The sequence below is a fragment of the Toxotes jaculatrix genome, chromosome 1, assembly GCF_017976425.1.
Source record: "Toxotes jaculatrix isolate fToxJac2 chromosome 1, fToxJac2.pri, whole genome shotgun sequence".
In the NCBI taxonomy this organism is placed as follows: Eukaryota; Metazoa; Chordata; class Actinopteri; family Toxotidae; genus Toxotes; species Toxotes jaculatrix.
In genome coordinates, this window is record NC_054394.1 from 26,656,417 (window position 1) to 26,681,584 (window position 25,168).

At 40.0% G+C, this 25,168-nt stretch overlaps 1 protein-coding gene across 3 annotated transcripts; it reads left to right on the forward strand.

Moving 5' to 3' along the window:
• Positions 1–667: 667 nt before the first annotated feature.
• Positions 668–23,518, forward strand: gramd2aa (GRAM domain containing 2Aa). Of its 3 annotated transcripts, none has more exons than XM_041044406.1 (12): positions 668–913; positions 6,531–6,635; positions 12,328–12,385; positions 13,957–14,275; positions 15,506–15,609; positions 16,183–16,281; positions 17,951–18,022; positions 18,123–18,179; positions 18,989–19,166; positions 20,970–21,063; positions 21,721–21,825; positions 21,903–23,518. In XM_041044406.1, the coding sequence occupies exons 2-12, from the start codon at positions 6,541–6,543 to the stop codon at positions 21,904–21,906; spliced, it is 1,185 nt and encodes a 394-aa protein (XP_040900340.1). In that variant the 5' UTR covers positions 668–913; positions 6,531–6,540; the 3' UTR covers positions 21,907–23,518. The 3 variants fall into 3 exon arrangements, with proteins under 3 accessions (XP_040900340.1, XP_040900357.1, XP_040900349.1); XM_041044423.1 differs by having other exon boundaries at positions 14,203–14,275; positions 21,903–23,516; XM_041044415.1 differs by lacking the exon at positions 668–913 and adding an exon at positions 5,367–5,405.
• Positions 23,519–25,168: the final 1,650 nt, after the last annotated feature.

The window sequence follows — 25,168 nt, forward strand, 5'->3', positions numbered from 1 at the left end:
GAGGTAGTTTTAACTACTGTACATATACAGTTAGGTAGTTTAGTTCAGTGGTTCCCAATGTAATGGTCATATAAACCTGGGTGATTGTGAGATGATTGATGAGAAAGGAAAAAAAGTTCTGATACACAAATCTCTTTTCAGTTTTTTGTTTTTAGACGTTTCTCTAATATTTGCTGTTATTGAATTACTTATATGAAAGAAAACCAGGTAGGCAGGTTAATCTTTGTTGTGCTTTATGAGTTTATTAGAGGTTTTTAATGTAAAAAGTGTAATATAATATAAAGTGATAGAGTAGAAATAGGAGCAGAGGACTGAAATACTTAAGTACAGCTTTGTCAGTTACTTTACACCACTTCAAATACTGAGATGTTTCCTTCATTTCAGAATTTGTTCTTTTTTTTTTTTTTAACAAACGTTTAGAGATAAATAATTTACAAAATCCTCGACTTGAAAAGTATGACAAAAAATAAATCAAAAACCGGACACGTAACACCGTAAAACCAATGGAGCCTTTCTGTAGTAACACCTGAGCAGCCGTATTTTTTCCCTGGTTAATGAGCGGTCGTTAGGTTATTCTGAGAAGCCGTGGGGAGAAAATAGCCACCGTTTAATCCCCCGGCAGTGTTTCAACAGCCCACACTGGGCTGGAGGTAAGCTCAACCCCACCTCTTCACAGTCGGACACGCTTCTGAGGAGGTTACAGCTCCGCCAGCGCGACTCTCTGCTTCAGCTTTAATCGTTTGTTCCGAGCTGTTTTGTGTGTGTGGGTTTTTTTTTTTTTCTTCGTCCGTGCTTCGTGGATAAATAACGTAAAAATGATTTCACCGAGGAATGGCGCGCACACCTGAGGAGTTTCGTGGAGCCAAAAGGCGACAAAACAACGGAAAAAGTAGCAGCAGCTCGTGAGCTACAGGTAGGAGACGGTAGCCGGTGTCAGGTCAGCGCGAGGGAGAGCGGGGGCTTCCGATAAAGATTTCAAAATAAAAGCACTAACGATTAATTCTGGGTGTCACGGAGCAGAAGAGGCATGAAAATGTGTTTTATTTTTTAATAAGTGGGACATTACGTTTAGTGACTAGAGCTAAATCAATAATTAGTAAATGGGCTGGAAATTTATCAGCAACCATTTGCATGATTGTTTAGTAAAATGCTCAAGATTCAGCTTCTCAGTTGTAAAGGCTTGCTGGTTTATTTAGTCTTTTGTTTCTTTTCGTTAAGTCACATTGGATTGCATAATTAGTCAGTTACTCGATAAAATAATCATTAGATAAATTGATAATAAAGGTTATTGTTGGTTGCAGCTCTTCTAGTAGTGTCAGGAAGAGCTGTGTGGTGAATGCACACAAATATCAAGTAAAGACATAAAACTGAAAATAATTTTGACATTTACCTGCTCTTTCTTACGTCAGACCTTGTTATATCTTCATTTTTAAGCAGTTCTACCTGAAACATATTCAAACCAAATGCCGGTGTGATGTGGCTTCATACTTAAATTGGTAAACATAGAGAGTGCTGTAAAATATGTCAGTAATAAATTACACCAGAGTAGAACTGTACATTTTCTCTCATCAGCCATTCCATTATATGTGAAGTGTGACTCAACAGGAATCATTTTTGTGTTGCCCCTTGTTGCACTGTAGACTCTGTACTATAAGTGAAACCATTTTCCACTCTTAACTTGAAGAATTGCCTCTGTTCCAATTTCCACCTGCCTTCTCTCGACAAACTTGACACTGTTGCTGGTTTTGATGATTAAAAGGCATATTTAAAAAGGAAAGTGCTACAGATGCATCTGTGCCTCCAGAAAAAAATGTGTGTAGTCACGTTTAACTTAGTAAAATGTAATGACTTTTGCCCAGCATTGCTTTTTGACACTTATTGGCAGTACTGTAGTTTATGTCAGTCATGTTACTGAAACTAAAAGTGATATAGATCCTGTTATTTCCCATTAGAAGTGTAATATATTTTAAGAATAGACAAATGGCTTTATAGTTTCTTTATGTCTATAGTGTCTTTATGTGACAACAAAAACACTCAACAAGAAATTGGCTTTTAACAAAACTATTAATTTTCCTTTCCCCCTAAAATCCTATCTGGATTTCACACCAAACAGCAATTATTGTGCTCCATGTGGCCTTCAATAAGAAGAACATTTAGAGCCTTGTGCCGGCTTACAAGCACACATCTGTCATCAAAGGCTGTTTTGACATACTTGCACAATGGGGAGGCTATTTCAGGAGGTCTCAAGCAGAGTATCTCAGAGTCCAAAGGCTGTGCTTCTGTTGCCGTGCCACAGACTGTGTCTGTGTCTGTGAAAGACCAGATAACGTTAATGTACAACAATAAGGAAAATCCAGGGTTGACTAGCACCAGGGGATAAAACTCATAATGGTCCCAAGTGATGTGACAAAGGTCTGAAAATTATTTACATTAGACGCAAAAGTGGCAAAAGGCCTAAGGCACAGTCATCTAAGTTTTAACCCACGCACGTGAGGAAAACCTCCTTTGTGGACTGCACCTAAGACTGAGACATCTTAAATGTTTCAGATAAACAAAGCAAGTCCACATTGCTTACGAAGCTGTTTGCCTGCTTTCTTCCTGGGGACAGACATGACAGTCCTGTACAAAACAAAGCCACTGGCCTTTAGTGACCTTGCCTGAGTTAATGGAGACTCATCTCAGTTTTTGTAATGTGTGATTTAGTCTATTTTTTCTGTGATGTGGATACCCTCTGTTAAACTGACACAATAGCACCTGTGATAGTAGCTTGTACTGTATGTGTACACGAACTGGGAGGCATCACATTTATAATTCATATAGAAGGGTGTTGGCTGAAAAATGGACTTGACTTTAGGTAACAACAACTTAGTGGCAAAGGGCTTCAGGAAATGAGCGACCAGACGCAGAGAGAGTGCAGTGATTCTCCAGCAACTATCCCAGTGACTAGCAACCGTAACAAGATTACAGTTTATTGGATTGGAGGACGTCTTGTGACACCACAAAATGTTTGTCTCCAGAGACAAAGAAGGACATGGAGGAGGAGAGGTGGAGACGTTGGGGATTTTCAGTTTACATTCATGAAAGAAAAGTTAGACCTGAGCAAAACAGATCTGGAGGTAGGGCCATCAGTGCTGTTCATTTGTAGTTTAGCGCACTGACCTGTTTGTTCCAAAGCACAGACATTGTACTTGTTTGTTTTGGAAAACCGTGACAGTGCTGCCATAGTGTGTCACACTGGGTCACACATGTATTGTGAGTGTTGCCATGGGAAAAACTCATATGAAATGATATAAGGCAAATATAAAATCTGTGTCCACGGTGTGCTAGGACTGTTAAGATGACAGATTAATGAACATTGTGCTGATATTTTGCTTACATGGTGCATATTCCTATATTACTTTGTGTTTAATGAAAATATGGCACAGCAAATCTGGGGCCATGGACTGTTTCAAGAGTAAGGTGAGAGGGGGAGGTATGAGAGGTTGACAGGATTAAGATGGCCCCACCGCCCCGTCATTCCATACACTCTGTGGTCGATCATTTCAAGACCCGAGATGGAATGAACTCCAGTTAGAGACGAAGGTTTTTCTGTGATCTCATGATTACTCTTTCACTGGAATATGTCGCCATTTTCCCAGGATGTAAACACAGATTAAGTTTTATTTTAAAAACAGAAAGATGAACAATCATAAGATGACAGGCATGCTACTTTTCCAAAGTTATTCTTATATGTTTGTTAGATTGTATGGAAATAATATTTGTGGAAACAAACTTATTCCTAAAAATACACAATAATTGAACTGGAAAAAAAACCCATTCCCAGCCATTTACTTATTATTTGGTATCTGTATTGTTCTATGGGAGGATCAGGTCATCTTTAAAGATATGACTTGGGGGTTTTTATTCATGCAGTGGCAGGAAAGGAATATCTATCACATGCAGCCATTTTGATATGTCTCAACTTCTCACAGGTGTTTTTTTCCCAGGAAATGGCAGCACAAGAGCTCACACACCTGCCCTCCCGGGAATTTTAATTTTTGTTATTAAACACCAGTTTTTAAGGGGAACCGTGAGGGTCAAACCATTTGCTTGTTGACTCAGAGAAACTTGGTTCCGTGTAACTTTCTAATCAAATAGCCAGATAGGAAGCAGTCTCCTGTGCTGAACAGTTTGCTAACTAAATCATTCAGTATCAAATAAGATCAACCTGCAAATGAGGTTGTTTGTCCATTGCATGAAGTATAATGCACGAGCGTCTCTCACTGCTTATTTACCTTGTGAGGTTCTGTCTCAGTCTTGTTAATATAGTCAGATGACGGAGAGAAAATTGCAGGTTATGGTGTAGGTGAGGCAACATTCATTGTTTATTTTTTCATCAGGTGTTTAATTCCAGTTCCAGGAAACTCACACAGACTATATAAGACCCAATTTAGATGACTGCAGTGATATAATGAGAACGCTAATCCAAAGGCTGTTTGTGTCAATTGTGTCAGTGATCAGGTCTGGGATGTGTTTCATAAGTTTCTTTAGACTGAAAGCAAACATTTTGCAAATGAGGTAACCAAAGAGACAAAGTCTGTTCCCTCTCCCAGACAAGAACACAGTCTGGTGAAAAAAAAATTCCCAGCTGTCAGGTAAAAGGTCATGAAGAGGTTTTTTTTTTCTCTCTACCTAAACTAAAAATAAGGTGACAAACTGTCCACAGTCTCTCTGAGGATTTATGTCTCTGTAAGCTGGTTTTCATATTTGAGTAAATAAAGGTTAACAAATAGCTGTCTAGCAGGCCAGATCTCAGTCATAATGGTTTTTTTTTTAATCTTTGCTTTTGAAAATGGGCAGCAGCAATCTAAAACCTTTGGTTGATGGTCTCAAATTTGTAAAATCAATGGCTTGAACTTCAATAAAATATCGACTTATTTACATTTTGCATGTTTACATGTAAATTCAATCAGGATTTGTATTTATTAGAAAATGCACGACCTAAAGCTAAAGGGTTTTTCTACAATCTAAATGAGAGCACTTGAAGCGATTAAGGGATTAATGAAGTACAGTTTTAAGGGCTATATTCTCTTCATATCAAACGCCAGTGATCTACTGAATCTCTTTACTAGAACCAAACCATTTCCTTTCAAAGAGTAGTCAAACACAACTACAAGGTTTTCTTTGAACATTGTATTCAAGGGAACCGCAGCAGTACCACAAGCCTCCATTTTGCCCTTAGGCCCACATCTGGGAACACATACCCCTCCTGAATCACTTAACCTTAGGCTTAAGGTGAAAAGACCCCACAAACATTTTCCTTATCTATTACAACAGGCCCTTCATCTCCCATTCAACCCTCTGTGATCACAGATAACCAGTCAGATGTAACCTCTAGCTTCAGGAAGCCCCTGTTGTTTGAACAGGTAAGTGGCTGACGTAAAGCTTCTGCCCAATTAGAGATAATACACTGGAAACTGCATGCGGGAGCCTACTTCCATCAGCACCTGTAATTACACCAGAACAGGTGGTAACGACTTCCCCTCTCCCAGAGGAAAATATGGCACAGGGCAGGTGTGTGTTTGTCTGTGCATTTTAAAAAGAAAGAAACATTTAATGCACAGGTGAGAGTAGCTTAAAATGTAATGAATAAGCAGTTGAGATTGTTAGCTAACAGTAAGCAAACATTAACAATTCAATTGTATGAAAAAATATTTGAACAAAATCCACTTTTATGTAAACAGTTTTATTACATGACATCCAGTTTAAAATCCGTTAAACAGAGCACAAATAAAAACGGACATGGCGTTGGTTAAGGGGGCACTTGAGCTCATGTGGGGGTACATCAAACAAAAAAGGTTATCTGGTCTGGTCAAGTGATCTATGTGTTTTTCCACTGACTTTAAGGCCTCATTGTAGAAGGGTTAGGCTTGTTTTCCCTCCCACGAGAAGTCATTTGCTGCCATTTCAAACTGTATGCAAAATAGCGTCAACAAACCCCAGAGCCAGATAATCCATCACAGTAAACACAAAGCTGTGATTTGGTTCCCTCAGACGTTCACCTGAATTGTTCCCGTGTCCTTTTTCTTTTGGGTTTCGTAGCAGTTCACTTGGTCCTGTAAAATTTCAGTGTGAAGTGTAAAACATTTTTAAAAACGTTAGAGTCAGCTCACAGCAGCACATCAGGTCAGCCATCTGCACGACCTCTCAGGTGCTCGGTTTCTTTGTGGACATCTGTGCAGACACTGACCCCATTTACACAAGCACGAGAACACAGCTTCATTTTGCTGAGTTGATATTTTTAATGTAGTGTAAACCAGCAGGATCAGACTTTGAATGTTGCATCACCGCTGTGTTGATTTTTTGAAGACAGAGTCCACTTGTTCGCCCTGTAAACTTTCTGGGGAAGAGCTCTATTTGAAGCCAAACCTGGAGACAAACACAAACATCTTTTTTTTTTCTTTTTTCTTTTTTTTTTTTTACAAGTGCACATGAAAGTCCAGCGGAGAGGTGCCTGCTGTTAACACAGAGCTGTGTGTTTGTGTATTCAGGGTCAGGAGCATGACTGAGCAGCAGGAGCAGAGCGAAGAAACAGGCCTGCTCTCAACTCAGGACCTGGACCCCTCCAAGGACGACGACACACACGGCCACTTCAGGCAAATCTCACACACACACACACATACACGTACACAAACACATGCTGCTCTGCAACACTTGCTGTCTTTCCAGTCTCTTTTTTGCCCCACACCATCTGTATCCTGTGCATGGTCATGGGTTACTGCCCTAGGACATTTGTTTTCACAGCACTTATTTTGTGCTTTTATTTCAGCTGTATTTGATGTCAAACAATGGTCAAATGTGAGCACACATGCACACAAAGAGACCGCAAACAGCGATTTACAAAGGTTGGTTTTTCTTTTCCTCCAAAGGCCTGGGGAAAAATCAATGCGGATGGTAAATGTAAATTGCTGCAGTTATACTAGTAATAAAGTGTTTTAATCAATTTCAAAAATTTTTTTTTGTAATGGATTCATATGCACAATGTCTGTTTATGTCTGCAGACAGAGTGTATGTGTGTATACTTGTATGTTATATAAGAAGGATTCGAGGCAGCAGCAGTGTAATCCTGAGAATCTGTCCTGGGATGGGATTTAGCCCTGAAGCATGGTGTATGCTGGTAGATCCAGAGAATGGGAGGGGACTCGAGTGCTTTAGGCACGCACTTAGCAAGCAATGTGTAATTTTGCCCCCCCCCCCCCCCCCCCCCCCCCCCCCCAGTGCCTTTAGTGACTTGTTTTAGTGATCATTTACACATCCAGTACACATGAAGCAACGCTAACGTTAACTCTGAATCATGTATCTGGCTGACTGATGAGTGTAATATTCACTATTTAGTTCTGTTTTGGTCTCCACCAACTTATGTTTACTTTATTTAACTTTTGTCTGTCTGCTGTTTGTATCTCTGTTTGTATCTCTCTGATGCCGGTGGTGTACCGGCATCAGAGAGATACAGGCTAAGACTAAGCATAAACTAAATGTGCTGTAAAACCAAAACTATGAGCTAAAAGAGGCAAAAAATGTACAGTGTTTCAGTATTTGACCATAAAACCTTGGATAATGCTGCAAAAGATTCACCTCTGTCCTTTATGTCTGTATCTTTTGTAGTTTAAGGCTGAGATGAAGTGACAGGTGTTCACTCAGTATGTGTCATTTGGCTGTACAAACAAAACATCAACAGACACGGGGGAGATGAAAGGATGACGTCATTTTCACATTTGCATGAACTCTTTCTTTAAAAATAAGATCTGTTCCCAAAGAGAAGTCTGATCTATGGATGTGATGGTTTGATTTCAAACTCAAGAGACTATTTGAATATTTCTTCTGCTTCTTTCTTATCTTTCTCACAGTCTCATAGGGAGTCTATCCACTTCTCTCAGTACTCTCAGTCCCAATTTCTTCTCCTCCAGTTAAATTATTGACTGGGAGTCCACTGCTACACCGGCCACCGATGGGAGGTGTTCGCTTTCTAATTTGGGATTCAATTTAGGATTCTTTGAGGCAGTAATTAGTTTCACCATTCAGCCTCACAGCCAAGGGCACTGAAATACACAGCGCATGCGTGTACAGGAAACACACACACACACACACTCATGGCAGGCAACATTTCGCTTTGCTCATAAGAGATATAATCTGATACACAGGTTTAGTTTCATCTCCGAGCCACAAGTTCTGAAAGGACAGCAGGGAATTGTTTTTGCTTTGTGAGGATTTTTAGGTTATTCTGCCTTATTATACCTTATGTGCAGGACTCAGAGAGGTTCACACAATGGGATCCACGGTCCACAGAGGGCTGCATATTTTATTGCTGTGTGAAAACCTTACAAGACCTTCTTTAGTGATTTTCATGCTTTTACCTCAGCTGATTCCTCCTGGGCTTGTGAATCAATTTCGAAACCTGCTGAATAATGTGAATAATGTCAGTGACACTACGTTTAGGCTGATTTCACTATTGTACCTTTTAGAACTGTCTATCAGTTTTCCACATATCATCCCAGCATGACCTTACTTATACCCAGTGTAAAAAAACGCTTTACCCTGACACACCACGTTCACAGCTCTCCTAACGCCACGAGGGGAATTGCCTGTAGCAGTTTTCTTTATACGCTCACCTACATGCACCAGCAGTATTGATTAAGACCTGGATCCTGTGTAAAAGAGAGAGACAGATGGAGAGTGAGAGCGAGGACTAGAGAGCCAGTTAGTCCCCACAGAGCCGCCTGTGTTTTTAATAATCACTCACTTCTCTCCACCTGGGAATGCAGAGCCACTGTGGATCCTATTTATAGGCAGCAACCAGCAGGCAGGAAGAGCAGCACACATGCACTATTGTTCATAACATGGTCACAAGCTAATGGGATGTCTTTTCTAGGAGGGTGATTTTAATAGGGAAAAGGATGAATTTGCACATTTAGGACAAGCGACATAAAATAATTAGAGGTTAAACAGGGGCTAGTTTTTCACTGCTCTAATGACCTGATTTCTGCTGTAATTTAGTTTGGTAATGGATTAATTATTAGATGGCCTGTTTTCTAAATTTATTTTAACAGCACTGAAATTGTCTAGGAATTCTGACCTATACAGGTACACATCTCATATGTATTTTGAAAACTATTTTTTACTTACTCCACAATATGATGTTAAAACAAAAGGTATTAAATGTGAAACAGGTAAAACAGCATGAGGAATATTTTCACTTTTTACTTTTAACAGCAGGGAAAAGACAGCTTGGTCATTTGGGGGGTTTTGGATGGGCGCAGGATGAATTTCCTTACTGCTGTTTTGAAGGTAATATGTGATGTAAACTGAGTGCTGTATCACTTTAAGTGTCTGTAAGGTTTTCAGCCGATCCAGCAGGAGAGCTGGCAGCTCTTTCACAGCTGCACTGCTCTGCTGTAAACAACTGCCTCATCCTGATCTGACACATGCACACACACACACACACACACACACACACACACACACACACACACACACACACACACATATATATATATACACACACGGCGGGCAGCCATAGCATCTGTCAACCTCCTCTGCTCTCTGCCACTTTAACCCTTCTCGGGTCTTTTTCCAGCCCAGAGTTGGGAGACAACAGAATTAATGATCTAATGACTGAAGAAATGTTCACTGGGGCACAATGAAGTTTCCGGTGTAGTTCTGTGTACATTTCATACAGTTGTTGAAAACAATAACAGCAACACCTGAGCAAACTCTCTACTGACAAAGACCATGTCATACAGTTGAAAGTTGGTACTATGGAGTGGACCTCAGGGTGAGATCAGTTTCTCAAACTCCTGCATGTTGGACATAGTGCAGTTGCATCATGTGTGCAGTGTGTTGCGTTTTTTTTTTTTTTTTTTGTCTTATAGCAGCAGGTGAAGAATCTAACAGCTTATTATCCTCTCCTGCCACCACACACACACACACACACACACACACACACACACACACACACATCACTCTTTCTCACAGCTGCTGCTCTCACCCTCATCTTACCATGTTTTTTTTTAGTCTCACTCTCTCCTTCTTTTCACTTTCCAGTTAAGATAGAAATTGCTGCCCTGTCGGCTTCAACACTACACACACTGACATAAGGCTCGGCTATAATTAAATTTTTTTGTTGGCCACCTTCATGGGAATTATATTACGGTGATGCAAAGAATTGGTGCATTTGCATATCTGAGAATAAGTGAATTTGTAAAGTTAGTCTCCGTTCAGTACAATGCATGCGACATTTTTAATCGTTGTTTTAGCGGCTGTTGCCTCATATTGATATTCAAATAATTATTTAAGATTCATTTTTACTACATTGCCATGACTTGTGTTGTGTATTTAAGACTGGCATCACCTGATGAGGTCACTACGAGTTTCCATTTGAAATTAATTGATGAACAACAGGACTTAAATGAACATTGACCATCACTTGCACTCTGACAGAGAAAGCAGCATTTCCCTGACATAATTATCCAGGTGTCAACATGACAGACTCATTTCCACTGTGCTGTGAGCAATGTGGAAAAAAGCAGCAGAGTCAGGGAGGGTTGTTTGGGGACATAGGTCACGCTATCTTCTTACCCAGAGGACAATCTCTCATCAGAGCAAGGACTCTGACAGTCCTGCTGCTACAACAGCAGCACTGGCGGGTATTTTAACATAATGGCACCTCGCTCTATACAGTAAAGGACATTGTTCAAAGAGAATACAAATGTCATGCTGTTATAATATCATGTTACAGTCTCTTGCTGAATCAGCCATGTTGAAAAATGGATTTACAAAACTTAACTTAAACGAAGGCAGGCTTCTCATTTGTAGCCAATGAAAGTTGATTTTGATGGCTTACACGAGACCTGTCTCTGCCAGATTTTATCAGCGATCGTTAGCAATATAAGTTTGTGTCCAATTCCTAATTAAGGCATTAAGGGAAGCTTACGCAGTGATCAATTCTCCATTTTTTTTGCTTCTCTTATTGCTGTGACTGGGTAATAGACATCCTAGCTAAACCCTTAATAAAGTTTGAAAACCACTTTCAAATTTGTTAAAACTTTATTTTATCTTATTTAACAAGAAGATGATTTCAATTTTATTAATTTATATAAGTATAAATTATTATAAGTAAAGTACTTAAGTAATGATTCTAAGTGTGTTAAGGAAAGCTGTGTCCGACCAATATATCTTGGCTGCTTGCATTCTTGTATTTTCTAGCATGTTTTCACTTTTGTCATTACAAAACAAAAGGCTTGGAGGATGAAGGCTAATCAGTGCGTGTGACAAACACCACAGTCTTCCTGTCTCTGTCACATTATTCCTGTTAGGCTCTGCACTCTCTTCTCTCTCTGACTTTCCTCCCTGTTTTGATGGCTCTCTGTCTTTGAAAAATGGCTTCGACAGAATGAGATAATACATCACAGCACACATGAAGCTGCAGTTCGGGTCTGCCAGGGATTCTGTTTTATCAGTGCCTCCTTGAGCAGGAGTGTTTTCGTATCAGCGTTGCATTGTGCTGTCCTCTGTACGTTGTCCTCGCTGTCAATCACCCTGCGCTCCCTGAAAGATACGGGAAGAAAGGGGAGCGTCTAAGGGAATAATCCCTGAGAAACGTCATGCCTTTCAGACTGTATTGTTGCATACATGTCTCCTTCTTCAAAGCGTCTTAACTGTGACAGCAGCTCATTTCAATGACATTTGCTTTAAAGGGCTGATTATACTGTATTTTATCTGCTGGGAGGTTCTGTCTGCATTAGCAATAGATCTGGGTATCGTGCTGTGACATCTGCTGCACTGCTCTGAATATTCCTCCCAAGGCGAGCGTGATGCCAGTGATGTGTGTGTGTGTGTGTGTGTGTTTATGCATTCTGACTATAAAAAGAACAACATGGATAATCTCCTGGCATGGTCACTAAATAACTCAGTATTTATCTTTGATTATGTTGTTTTGTGACAGCCTTCGTCTCCCTGCAGTTATGCACACACTGATGATTAACTTGTCATGTGGAAGCTTTGACTCAGCTGAGATTTTCATGCAATGTACACAGATACACAGATACACACAGATGCACTGTGCACATGCACACAAGCTAACCACCATTTGTTATGCTGCCAAGAATTGTTTTCGCCGTCTTTGGGCCAGATGAACATATTAATCTGCCTTCAAATATATGAATATATTGAATTATACTTTATTTTTTAAAGACTTTTTTGGTTCCTAGTGGCACATTGATGCTATAATTTGCATACAGCAGAGTCGTCAACACACATATGAAGTGAAGTGTGTTTTTCCTTTGGTCACAGGTTTCAGCTGATTGAAGACCTGTCCTATGAAGATGTGAAGAAATGTTACAGGGGCTCGGTGAGTCTAATCTCTCTTTGATGCTAATTGTTAGTGTGTCTGCGACTAGACTGAGCCCAACCAGTTGTATTTATTTTTACCTAAATATTTAATCTGTAATAAAAGGTGGCAACCAGTATGCCACAGTCTGACTGCAATTTGATCAATATTTTATTTATTTATTTTTAGGAAATCATATCTGATGGCATACTAACAATCCAGAAAAACTAACATGCTGCCATAATAAATATTAGCTTTCACTCTCACACTGATGTGAGATTTCTCAAGCTCAATTATCTGTAATGTTTTAGACTCAACTTCTGAAGCTGAAAGGAGAACAAGATATTACTGACAATAGCTCAGCAGTGCTTTTTATACCCATGCACTACTATCTGGTTATTGTCTCATACTGTAATATATATATAGAAGCTCTGCATGATTTACCTTGTTTTCTATGGGTTACCAGTAATTTTCTCATATATCATCACCTGTCAGAAAACAGAAAGCAGAAAACAAATTCTCGAAGATTCTCAGAATTTTATTTCATGAGTAATTAAGTAATATGGTTAAGGTGCCAAATTGTCCCATAGTTTCAACAACTAAGAATTCCATCATTTTCTGTTCTCAAGACTTTTTCAAAATTGCAGCCTTGACATAAACCACAAAACAGCATCACCTTCGAGTACAAATAATACAAACACACCAAAAAAAATCCAATATCATCCGATACCATTTCACTTATGAATTCATTTAGCAAATGTTTAGTAGCCAACATTATCTCTGGGCTTTCCTCCAATGGTGATCGAGTCCTCTGCATTACTGTAAGCTACTGTAAGCACCATATCACTGAGGACAGAAGCTGCTCGAGCATGAGCTATTAATAGAAAGACAAAAACAGGAGCGGCAGACAACAGCAAACTGAGCAGACACGAGTCGGAGGAAAGATAGATAGGGAGACGTAGTTTGGTGGCAGAAAAATATCAAGAACTGGAGGTGAGTTTGAGCAGCAAGGGAGGAGAGCAGGGAATGAATGAGACCTCTTGTGTGTTCAGGGAGAAAAAATGTATGATTTTCCTTGAAAAGTGAGGATTTTTTAGGTTTCACAGACTGACACCACAGACAGGAGGAGAAACTGACAGAGGGAGGGAGGGAAAGGCAAAGGCAGAGAAAGAAAAGGATTTCAACTGAGAGTAGTGAGAAGTACCTGTGTGTGCCAGTGTGTGTGTGTGTGCATGTGTGTGTGTTGTTTTTTTCAGCTCAGAATGATGAAGGGCAGAGTGTGTGTATGTGTGTAGAGCAGGGAGAAGGAGAGGGAGGGTGTCAGCTGGGTGCTGCAAAGTGTAGAGTCACTGGAGGTGTATTTGAGACAGAGAAAGAGAGCCTTGTAGTTTCTGAGAAAGAGCTCAGTGGCTGTAAACTGAGGCGTTGCTGCTGTAACTCTGTAGTAGTCTATGTGCGTGCGTGTGTGTGTGTGTGTAGGTGTACACATTAGAGCCAGGTGTGTGTTTGTACGTGCATGTAGACTAGAGGTAGTTGCACGGAGGCAGTCCTCCTCCATCTCTGCCCTGTACTGACCAGCGACAGGGGAACAGTGTGTGTCTTGCAGCGGGTTGCTCCAGGCCCTGGATGTGCGCGAGTGTGTGTGTGTGTACGGTGCCAACGTGCTGAGCCTGGTGCAGAGCTCGCGTCCTTTGAGGGAGAGGGTGGTGTCTGCGGCGAGCGGAGCCAGAGTGGCCGGTGGTGGCGGAGTGGCCGGTGGTGCCGGTGGTGCTAGTGCTGTGCAGGCAGGCCGGTCCGCCAAGGAGCTGCTCATGACTCTGCCCTGTCCCTCTGCACAGACTGTCAGCAAGTACAACTCGCAGTACCACAAACTGTTCCAGGGCGTGCCCAAGGATGAGATACTCATGAAAGGTACGGTACTTTAAGTTTGTTTTACTGCAGCCTCTGTTTTATTATTCAGCTTGTTAATATTCCTGGACGTGTCATTCTTCAGCTTCACTCATTTCATTTCAGTCATTTGCCTGTTATGCATTTGTATTGCTTCTTTTTTTCTGATCCACTCAGCCTGTTTTGATTCTACTCCATTTAGCTCTTCTTGCAAGCTGCGAATGCAACATGAGACTGATATTAGCCTTTTAATGAATATTAAATATTGGTCGTTGATGTGATCGAGAGTTGAAATGATGAACCGGTTAATCAGTTGGTCAGTCGACAGAGATTAATTGCGGGACAGTTTTGATAACTGATCATCTAACTAATCATCAAGTCATTTATCAAACAAAATCCCTCTTCTTTACAGACGTGGGGGATTTATTGCTTTTCTGTTTCATTTCAATAAAAACTGAGATTTTCTCACTGATTAACTTTAACTTTGTCACAAATATTCTCAATAATAAATCGTTAGTCATTAGTTGCGGTGCACAAATGCTGACATGAAGGAAGCTACATAAAAGAAAAAGTCTTGTTAAATCTTCTTTTCCACTTATTTCTTGCAAATATTTCAGGTATGCCAGAGTTTTTCGGAACATGAAGAAAAACAGCAGATGAAGATTGTATCATAAAACAGTATCTTTAAAAAAACTGCTGTTGAAGTGTCCTGTCAGGGTTTGGATTATAAGAAGTCTGTCCACCTTGGCAAGAGTAAAATTTCAAGATCTTACATGAAAAGGTTCAATAATCCTTCAGTGTGTTGGTACTCATCTGTGTACCAAAAGCCATATTGATTTGGTTTGGCTATGGTTTTTTTGTAATTATGCTTTTGTTCCACTTTTAATTCGTCTTTAAGTGTCTATCTTGATACTGTATCCAGCTTTGATTCTTCTAGCTTCAGGTCTGCCATCTGGTTAATCTCAGAAACACTTGGCCTGTCAGATTTCAGTTTGACTAATTTCTTCTGCACAGTATCAACTCCTCTATTTGCATAGTTCAGCCTGCTTTACCATAAACTTTGATGCTGTGTGCAGCCCATCAAGATAAAACCTATGATGTGAAACTTTAAAGATTAATGATTCCCAAGGAAGCAGTGTGAGGGTTCAGAGACATTGCTTTATTAAACCTGTTTGTTCTTCTTTATCCAGTTTAAAGTTGTTGAACGAGTAATAGAAATGTTTTTTTTTTTTTTATTTCCTCTTCTCTTCTCAGTGTACTCCTGTGCTCTTCTCAGAGACATCCTTCTACAAGGCCGGCTCTACATTTCCAGAAACTGGTTGTGTTTCTATGCCAACCTCTTTGGCAAAGACATCAAGGTACAAATGATTGACAAACTTGAACCAGTCACAAACTTCCCGTGACAGTCTGACAAGCTGATTGGACAACTTGACAAATTATTTGACTGAAAGTCAGTCAGGATTATTATGGCCCGACTTTCGGTGTCACAGTCTTAAGTCCCCCACAGAGAAAATGCCTCTCTCTGTATGTTTGGAATGCGAAATTGTGTACCAAGAACAGGTAGGCTTCCCGAACCTTTAACCTCAGCTAAGTATGTGATTTTCTCTTTGATATGTTGTGAATTGTTCCTTTTCCTTCATTTCCTTGAAACCAAACCTCTCCTGACATCTTAGTGACAATAAGCTACTTATTCAGGCTGCATTCCTTACATTCTGACTGAAATAAGACACGTTTCATGTCCTCTGCTGATTTTCATCAGGAGCTTTCCCTGAGTGTACTTCAATGTCTGTCTTCCCTGTCACCGTTTACTTAAATCATACTGGTGTTTTCAGCCAACCTAGCATATTCTCATCGTCTTGCTTTTAAGTTTGCTTCCTGAGCTCTGAGCGTCTCCTTTCAAATGTTATTTTTATTTTTTCCATGGTCTCTAGGTGGCTATCCCCGTCGCTTCCGTGAGGCTGGTGAAAAAGCACAAAACAGCGGGCCTTGTGCCCAATGGCTTGGCTATCACCACAGACACCGGCCAGAAGGTAAACAGTTCCATCGCAGTTGCTGTGAATTAAAATACTTATGCTGATTAGCGCAGCATGGGTGTATTTTCCAGGCGAGGTGTGATGGAAGAAACAACACCGCACTATAGATAGCAGCAGAGTGGAGTCCCAGCCTGGTAGGACAAGAGAGTGCAGCAGTGTTCAAAGACATAATGTGCCTTTCCGCCTCTGTTCTGGCCTCAACAACCCATGAATAATGTTAGTCAGTAAACAACATTAGCATGTGGTAAAGTCTAGTCTAGTCTTAATGTATCCCAAAGGATGACATTTTTTTAAAATGAACTGTTCGCTCAAATGCAAGAGAGAAAAGAGAGGAGAAATTAAGTGAATTGAAAACACAATTTGCTAAAATAACAATATTAAGCACACAAACAAGTCATTTGAAGCTATTATTTATCCAAAACCACCCACCTCCACCACTCAGAACTTCAAAAACACAGGCATGTTAGCATTTTAGCAATTTTTAATGAACTAAATTAATTAAGTTTTAACTGAATTAATTATTAATCAAAAGAATGATTGGGCTGATTTTTTTTTTACCAGATAAATGCAAAAGAAAAAGTTTAATTTCTGACATTTCTAACACTGTCAGCTCTGAGGTCTACTATATGTGCATTAGATAACACGTAGTTTTCCACATAAATGTGTCTGTATTCACCTTCACGTGGTCACATGCTTCCCCTCCCTTTCTCTAATCGAGGTTACATGTTAACTCAGGTAGTTAAACCTCCACCCAGCAGTGAAAGACAGTTGCTTACATCCTAAAACACTATTAATAAATTGGTCTGAGGTTGGGATATTGCTGCTATAAAAGGAGCAAATAAATCACCTCAGAAGTGAAATATTACACCGCCGTAGTCAAAGCCATAGCCCGAACTGCAGAGAATCTGATCCACCGGCGAACACAGCAGGTCAGAGCAGCAACTTCCCAACAAAATCACCTTTGTCTAAGCATGTGAGACATAATGTTTCATACAGTACAAGGACAAATATCTCCATCCTTATATGTCTGCATATTTATGTAATATGTGTTACATAACCATGCACACATACATACATGCCCCTGTACAGTGAAGGTATACTGCATGTTTGAAAAATGACTGCAGCTGGTTCGTCTGTTTATGAGATAAAACATTTGCATCTTGCGTCTGCAACAACAAAGCTCAGGCTCATTTGAGTTTTTTTCTGCTCATTTACCCACATGACTGCGTCAGGAGAGATACAACAGGGCTGTTTATGACCTGACATGGACAAAAACAACTGATAAAGTGCACACACAGTAACACACAGTGTTTCAAACGTTCACAAATAAATTTAAAAGCACTTTTTTGGTAACAGTGATGTTTATCCAGGTCAGAGAGATATTTGGGTAAGCTGTCACTGACCTGTCATTCATCATTATTCATGAAAGAATAAACTGGAACAGAAATGTGATTAGAGAAATATCCTCTTTGTGCCCCAGATTAAAGCTTTTGAATCCCGGACGTGTTATTCGCCTCAAAGGATTTCTAGCAAATTTTTAACTCTTGCCCACCAATGTTAATGTTTTAGGTTCAAGAGATTGTTTTGTTTGTTTGTTTATTTATTTATTTCTACTTCTGTATATGCTGATATTTACACCACTGCTTCTCTTTTTTTATTTCCCCAGTATGTCTTTGTGTCTTTGCTATCAAGAGACAGTGTATATGACGTCCTTCGCAGGATCTGCACACACCTACAGGTCAGAGGACACACACACATACATGCATACTATTCATTCAGTCTATTTTCTGTGTGGTGTACATGTCTGTTAAAGAGGTGACTTCCTTTCCCTCTTCCAGGTCAATGGAAAGAGCCTGAGCTTGAAGCAGTTCATGGAGGAGCCGACCTTATCGTTGGTCAGTGACAACTTGTCTTTCAAACACCTTTTCATAAATCATGATAAAAATCATATAATTGTGAAGATTAAAGTGGGTGGAACGTCAACATTTGGTAATCCACTGCTATTAAAATCACTTTAACATTTCCTAGTCGTGTTTCATGTTGGCCTGATAACTCTCACTTACAACTGCCCCTGACCCGAAGGCCGACTTCCCTTCTTACACAGACAGGATCAATAGATCATTCTATTATAGCTGCAGCCTTGCAGTGAATCATCCCCTGAGTCGGCAAGATGCTATCAAAGAGCTCTATGAAGTCACCTTGTGTGTGTCTGTTTCTGTGTGTGTATACCCCAGGCCACTCGGCAACAGATCAGCTTTTGTATTAAGGAATAATTAAGTTCTGTTAACATGCCCCGTCCTTGATCATGTTCTTATCTATACTGACAGTATTCAAAGAAAAAAAAAGGGGTTTGTTCATGTTGCCCGTATATTATGCTGAAGGTTTTTCGGGAGTTTTGCTAATACCATACAAAGAAAAGCCAGCTAGCCCCGAGTGACTGTGATGAGAAAGACAAAGGAAAAAAACACTTTCACACAGTAGTTTTATTTATTTTTTTGCTTTTTCAAAATTTTGCTTTTTTCTTCTTGCTAAATGCAGGAAAATTTCATGTTTGATGAACTCTAAATTATTCAAATCAAACAATGTGAGAGGTTTTACATGTGTGAGTTACTCATCTCCTGCCTGCTGAAATGTTCAGACACCTTTTCATTTGGATCCCTGTCCCGTGTTTCCAATATATTCTCCTCTTTCCGCTGTACCACAGGATGAGTTCCCAGCTCCAGACGAATTCCCAGTGGTTGATGAATTCCCATCAGTGTTAAAGTGGAGAAGGAAACCCTCAGTGGTGTCTGTGTCCTCCTCCCTGCCTGACCTCCTGGGGAACTCCACCAGCAGCCTGAGCGCCACAGACACACCCTTCAAATCAGAGCAGCTGCTGGAAGGTGATAAAACTATCCATACAATGTCACTGTATGGTTACGAAGTCCAAGGCTTTATCCAAGGTCACACATTTTCAGTTGCTTGTTGGAACTGACTGGCTCAAGGTTGCACGTAGTTTGCAGAAAGTTGCTGACGTGGCTTATGTCTATTAAGAGAATTATTCACATCGCTGGTTATTACTGTCTGTGGATAGAGAGGCAAATCAATCTGTACCTCTAGAGTAGTTCATTCAAATTCAAAAGCAGTTTTGAATGTGTTTTTTTTCTCCGTGGTTAACACTTTGCTGAAATACGTGGCATCATGGAAGTAGAAAGAAAAGTTATATAACAAAAATCCTTCATTGTTTGATAAGAAATATTTTCACTTAAATAGTTTAAGTCATTTGTCATATGTAGATACTGCAGTTTTCAACGGAATATCTTTCACCCTGCAAGGCTGTATTCAGTCGCCAATTTGAAGAGACATCTGCTCTCTCTTCATCTGATCAGAAAGTCCACATGAGCATTTTTGTTACTGTGCACCGAAATGTAAGTAAGTAAGATTATTGTGAGTGTAAAATCAAATAGTGTCTCAATACAATGTTAAAAAAGGAAGGAAGAAAAGAAAGATAATAGATAATAAAAGACAATGAAAGATAAAAGAGTTATTCCCAGGAATGAGGTGTTAATCCATAACAAGTTTAATAGGTAATAAGTAACAGTTTGTAGTCTGACCTAGATGAAACAGGAAGTCAGTGAACTGTGGACAAAATCAGCTTTGCATCTTCAAAATGTCATTTACATTATAGTAGGATAATATCGTGAATGTTTGCTGTTGTCACATCATACTTATGCTGTGAGACACGAGTAGTGAAGTTGTCTGGATGCAAATGTTTGTATGTGTGTGTGCGCGCACACGTGCGTGTGTGTGGTTTTTTAAAAATATTTCATTTCATTTGAATTTTGTTTGCCTGTGTGTGTGAGAGAGAGAGCGAGAGATAGCAATAGACAGAGTAATTGCTTTTGGATGGCAACGCGCCCCCTTACGCAACGACACATTAAGCTCCAAATGGAGATTAAATCATGTGGGGGCTTGTATTAAAAAGCTTTGGGCGGATGCAGATTAAATAGAGATTATCAAACAAACAATGTCTGCTGTCAGAGTTGTCTGAGGACAGTTTAACGGCTGTGTGCTGACAGGCTTTAGATCATTTCTAAATAATAGCCGACATTAATGTCGTTGGATATTTGATCATTGTCAGCTTTTGTGTACATTATCATCACCTGGAAAGTGGGGAAGCAAAGTAATTAGCTGTATTATATAGACAACACACTCGTCAGTGTTTGCAATATTTTTTAGTAAAAAACAACATAAGAGTCTTCAGACTCTTCAGCTGGTTAATATTTTTTTACCCCATGACAACGACAAAGTTTAATTCTTTGTAAAATCAGCATGCAGGCAGCAGCTGAGGTCTCCGACAGTTCACAGTGTTAATTAATATGATATAACTGCACTGTTACCCTTTGGAAGGTGTGATTGATAAGACTGACTTAATACCTTGATTCATTCTTGAACTCCAAAGTGCAAATTGCCACAACATTAGCTGCGAGTGAGCGCTTTGTGCTTGTTTGAGTCCAAGTGTGTTGAAGCTGATGTAACAGGTGGGTCAGCGCTATTAAAAGTGAAACATGTAGCGCAGTGAAGCCGAGCACTGTTAATGGTTTTATGTTTGTGTGTGTGTGTGTGTGTGTGTGTGTGTGTGTGTGTGTGTGTGTGTGTGTGTGTGTGTGTGTGTGTGTGTGTGTGTGTGTGTGTGTGTGTTACAGAGCGAGCCCTGCAGACAGACAGAGGTTTTTTATCAGAGCCAGTGGCAGAGCTGGGCCAGATGGAGTACCAGCTGCTCAAGTTCTTCACCCTGCTGTGAGTACACAGAGGGACACACAGGCACCAACAACACCACCTTCACCTCCTCCTACAGCTGACTCACACCTACACACACGCGCACACACACACACACACACACACTGTGCATGCTAACATGGAGAAAGAAACACTGGGCGATTCGGTCCCTTCAGACTGAACAAAGGGGATCAGAGCTATTAAAAGACTTTTTAGTTTGAGTTTTTATGTAGAGAAGTTGCCTGTCATGCTCTTCTCAGTCCGTCTGCCCTCAGGCATGGCAGGGTGACTGTCCTTCACCCAGAGGGCATGAAGCCGCTCTGCTGAAGTGACCTTGAGAGAGCAGTGACTCCCTCCCTCCCTGTTTATTCCTGAGAAAAGACAAAGTTCTGTCTGGTATATTACAGATTATAAACCACATTAATTACAATGAAAACTATGTGAAGGTTTCAGCTCATTGATTGATTTTAGTTTTTGCAAAAACACAGACATGGTCCTTTAACACATATTCAAACTGGGTTGTTCAAGGACAGTGTAGCAGCATGACATGTTGACAGAAAGTCAAACATTGCCTCCCAGTGTTCAGCCAGCGACACTGCAGCTTTCCTCCTCCACAACAGAGGATTCTAATGTCATAATCGTCCTGAACCTTTTAACTGTCTCCTCCTCTTTCCTCAGTATTATTCTCCTCATCCTGTCATCGTGCTACTTGGCCTTTCGCGTGTGCAGTCTGGAGCAACAACTGTCCTTCCTCAGTAACCCGACTCTGCCCCTGAGAGAGAGGTAACACAGCATCAGCTAAACCCTCAGTACTTTATAATATGAGAGTCCACTAACCCGGCTGCTTTCTTCTCGTCCAGGTAACCACTGCTCTCAGCTGTGACCTATCGGATTGCCTGCTCTTTTACTCTTCTCATACTTGGAGTTGTTGATGCCCTCCTGCACAGATCCAGGAACAGCTTAAAGCCCAGAACAGATCAACTCTACACCAGCTGCAACACACGAAGGAGCAGCATCAACCCAACTCCGGGAAATCGTACGGACCATCCTACCACGGAATGAGTTCCTGTTCACTGATCACTTCCAGACTATGCAAACAGACTGTCTATTTATTTTTGAATATAAAGTAGGTTTTACTTTAGATAATGATTGTTTACCATGGCCTGTCCCTCTCACAGACATTTCATCTTTAACTACGTGATGCTGCAGTGTAAAGACATCCTGAAATAGTGAGCAGATAACAGTTGAACCTGCTGTTTGTAGCACTGATGAAGTTTAGAAGCGATGAGAGAGACTAGAGGTGAGGCTGGTGTTGGACGATGGAAAGGTAAGCGATAATTCAACACATTAATTACTTGAAAAGACTGATAGCAAAAGACATTTCAGGTGAGTCGTGGTGTTAGCAGTCATGACTCATCAATTAATATTCTCGTCAACATATTCTGACTCTCAACAAGTGGACTGAACCAAATGTTTTTCTTCCTGGTGAGATCTTGCCATAGCTTTCAGTAGGACGGCTAAAACTAGCTGTGACAATGCACTTTTTTAAATATGTCTCACATTATTTCAAATGTTTGTAACTGTTTTAAGAGTTTAGATCTATTTTTTTTCTTGTTAATAGGTACTCAGTTGTCATTTTTGAAAGTATTTATGGAAGGAAGTCATGTTTTGACTACAGACTCTTGACTGATTGAAGCTACCTGTCATTAAACTGTAATATACTGGAGCAATAACACCACTCATGGGTGTTAACTATAATGTGAATGAGATTATTAGATGACATGCATACTTTTAGTTTTTAGTTGTACTAATCTGCTGTCTGAAAGGAAAGCCCAGGGTATTTTCTTTCTTTTATACATTTCAAATGAAGTCACCAAAGACTCAAAAATGAAGTGTCGAGGTTCTGAGTGTTCATGATGTACTATGGTTGCTGGAAGATATTTTACTAATTTTGCAAAGATGGGCGAAATGTAGTCATAGACTAGTGTGATCCCTATGAATTAAATTGGCAACAAAATATAGGCAAACAAAAAAAAATGTTTGTGGCTTTTAATTTCTTTATGGGTCCTTTTGGTTTCTAAGGTTTTACTGTCCAAAGTTCTGTCCTATCATATTGGCATTACATACAGGACCACCGTGAAAAGGAATGAGTCCCAGCAGCACATCAAATTTTAGTAACCTGCACAACTCGGGATAAATTATGAAACTGGAACATAATGTTGGCAGACGCACAGAGTGCTCAACAACTTACACATGGAGCGTTGGCTGTACACCAGTGGCATTGGCTTTATGTCAGATGTCTCAGTTTAAACTTATAAACCTGTCACAGTTTTCATAGGTTAAAAATGTTTGTTTTCCACCAACCTTGACTTTAGCCAATGAATACATGGATACAAATACATGTTTGATGTTATCTGATGGGGCCTGAAAAGGCACCATAAACTCAAGAAACTGGAGAAAGTATTTGAGTAAGACTGTGATAACTGTTGACATTGGACCCTGGGCTTGGGCCCTGTCTCATTTTTAAAATAAAGGAAACTGTAAAATACTCAGGCTAAGAGAGAAAGCGAGAGGTGTGAAAATGCATGAGAGAAAGTTTATGGATCAAATTTTCTGGATCAGTCCCTTTTCCTGACAAATACAGTCTGATTTGAAAGGACATCTGCAGCCCAGACTGGCTAAATAACCTTAGACAGAGTCAGTTCACACTGTTTCCACGCTACAGTTCAGTCACGATCAAAACTGTCATGCTTTTGAACAGAGCAACACTTGAGTAACACAATGAGCGACTGCTGGGAAGAACTCCTAAACATATAGTTCCCCCCTTTTATTTACCTGAAAAATTCATTCATCAATCAGCTTTTTTTTTTTCTAAAAGTCTGTTAAAATCTCATTTAATATCATTTTTAGTTTGGATATCTTAATAACTGTCTGTCTTCTCAGGTACCCATACTTTACTTGGGTATTTTAATTTCATGCTACTTTCCCACATTTAAGAGGGAAATGTTGTAGCTTTTACTGCAGTACATTTGCGTAACAGCTCTAGTTACTTAGCAAATTTATATTTTACATACAAACGATCTGAAACTTTTAAAGCATGAGGCATTGCTATAGATAAAACTACCCAGTTATTTAAAATAATTGGAAATTAGTCTAACTTGACTTACCAAACTTTTATGTAAATTAGATTTTACATAAAAGGAATTTTACTTGCAGTGGGCATTGTTATTTTACTTGAGCAAAGGATCTGACTGCTTCTTTCACCACTGATGCATATCAATTTTGCAGCACTTTGTAACTTAGTATGTGTTAAAAGTGCTGTAGGAACAAGTGTCTTATAATTAGTTAATTGAACAGCAAGCCTTCTGGAGACCTTAAGAACCACAAAGGGCAGGGACCAACCACTGTAACTCCCTGTGTGTGTGACTGTGAGTGTGAATGTGGAGTCAGTTTTAGCCGCGGAGTAACGGGGGCAGGTCGAAGCAGATGGCCAGACAAGCTGCAGCCTCATTCATACCTCCAGGGAGCCGAATTGTCTGTCCTGGAATGCTCTCCAGGTGACCTCTGACCTCTGTGGTGTGAAGGGGAATGTTGACTGTAACTTCACGGTAATGGTCTGTATTACACACAGTAAAATCATCACACACACTGGCTGCATTACTGGAGGGATTCCAAGAACATGTTACCTCAGTGGTGCGTTAAACGTGTCCACGTCTGCTAAGAGCACGGTCCAAATGGCTTACAGTTAATCCATTTATGAAGTGAGAGGTGCTGTGTTCCACTGCAGTACACTGCACAAATATTACGTCCTATTGAAAGGGGATGTTTGAACCAAATAACCAGAGAGAATATGATTACAAAAGCCATACATCTTACAGAACTATTCTACTAAGAAAATAATTAGGAAGAGGTTTTCTTTCCTTATTTGTATTTAAAATGCTATGTATGTTTATGAAATCATGCAAAAAGGATTAATTGAAATAAGGCTAATTTCTAAAGTACGTTGGATTTGTATGCATTATACTGTATTTTCACCTGGAAATGGCATTAGAGAACAGTTGTTCTTAGTGTGATATGACTAGAACTAAGTATTACGTGAAGATGTGTAAGATGAGCAGGTGTTTGA

Coding starts and splice junctions, on each gene's coding strand:
- gramd2aa (XM_041044406.1), top strand. CDS start 6,541: ATGACTGAGCAGCAGGAGCAGAGCGAAGAAACAGGCCTGCTCTCAACT. Junction 12,386..13,956: donor AGAAATGTTACAGGGGCTCG/GTGAGTCTAATC, acceptor ACAGGGGAACAG/TGTGTGTCTTGCAGCGGGTT. Junction 19,167..20,969: donor ATCAGAGCAGCTGCTGGAAG/GTGATAAAACTA, acceptor TGTGTGTTACAG/AGCGAGCCCTGCAGACAGAC.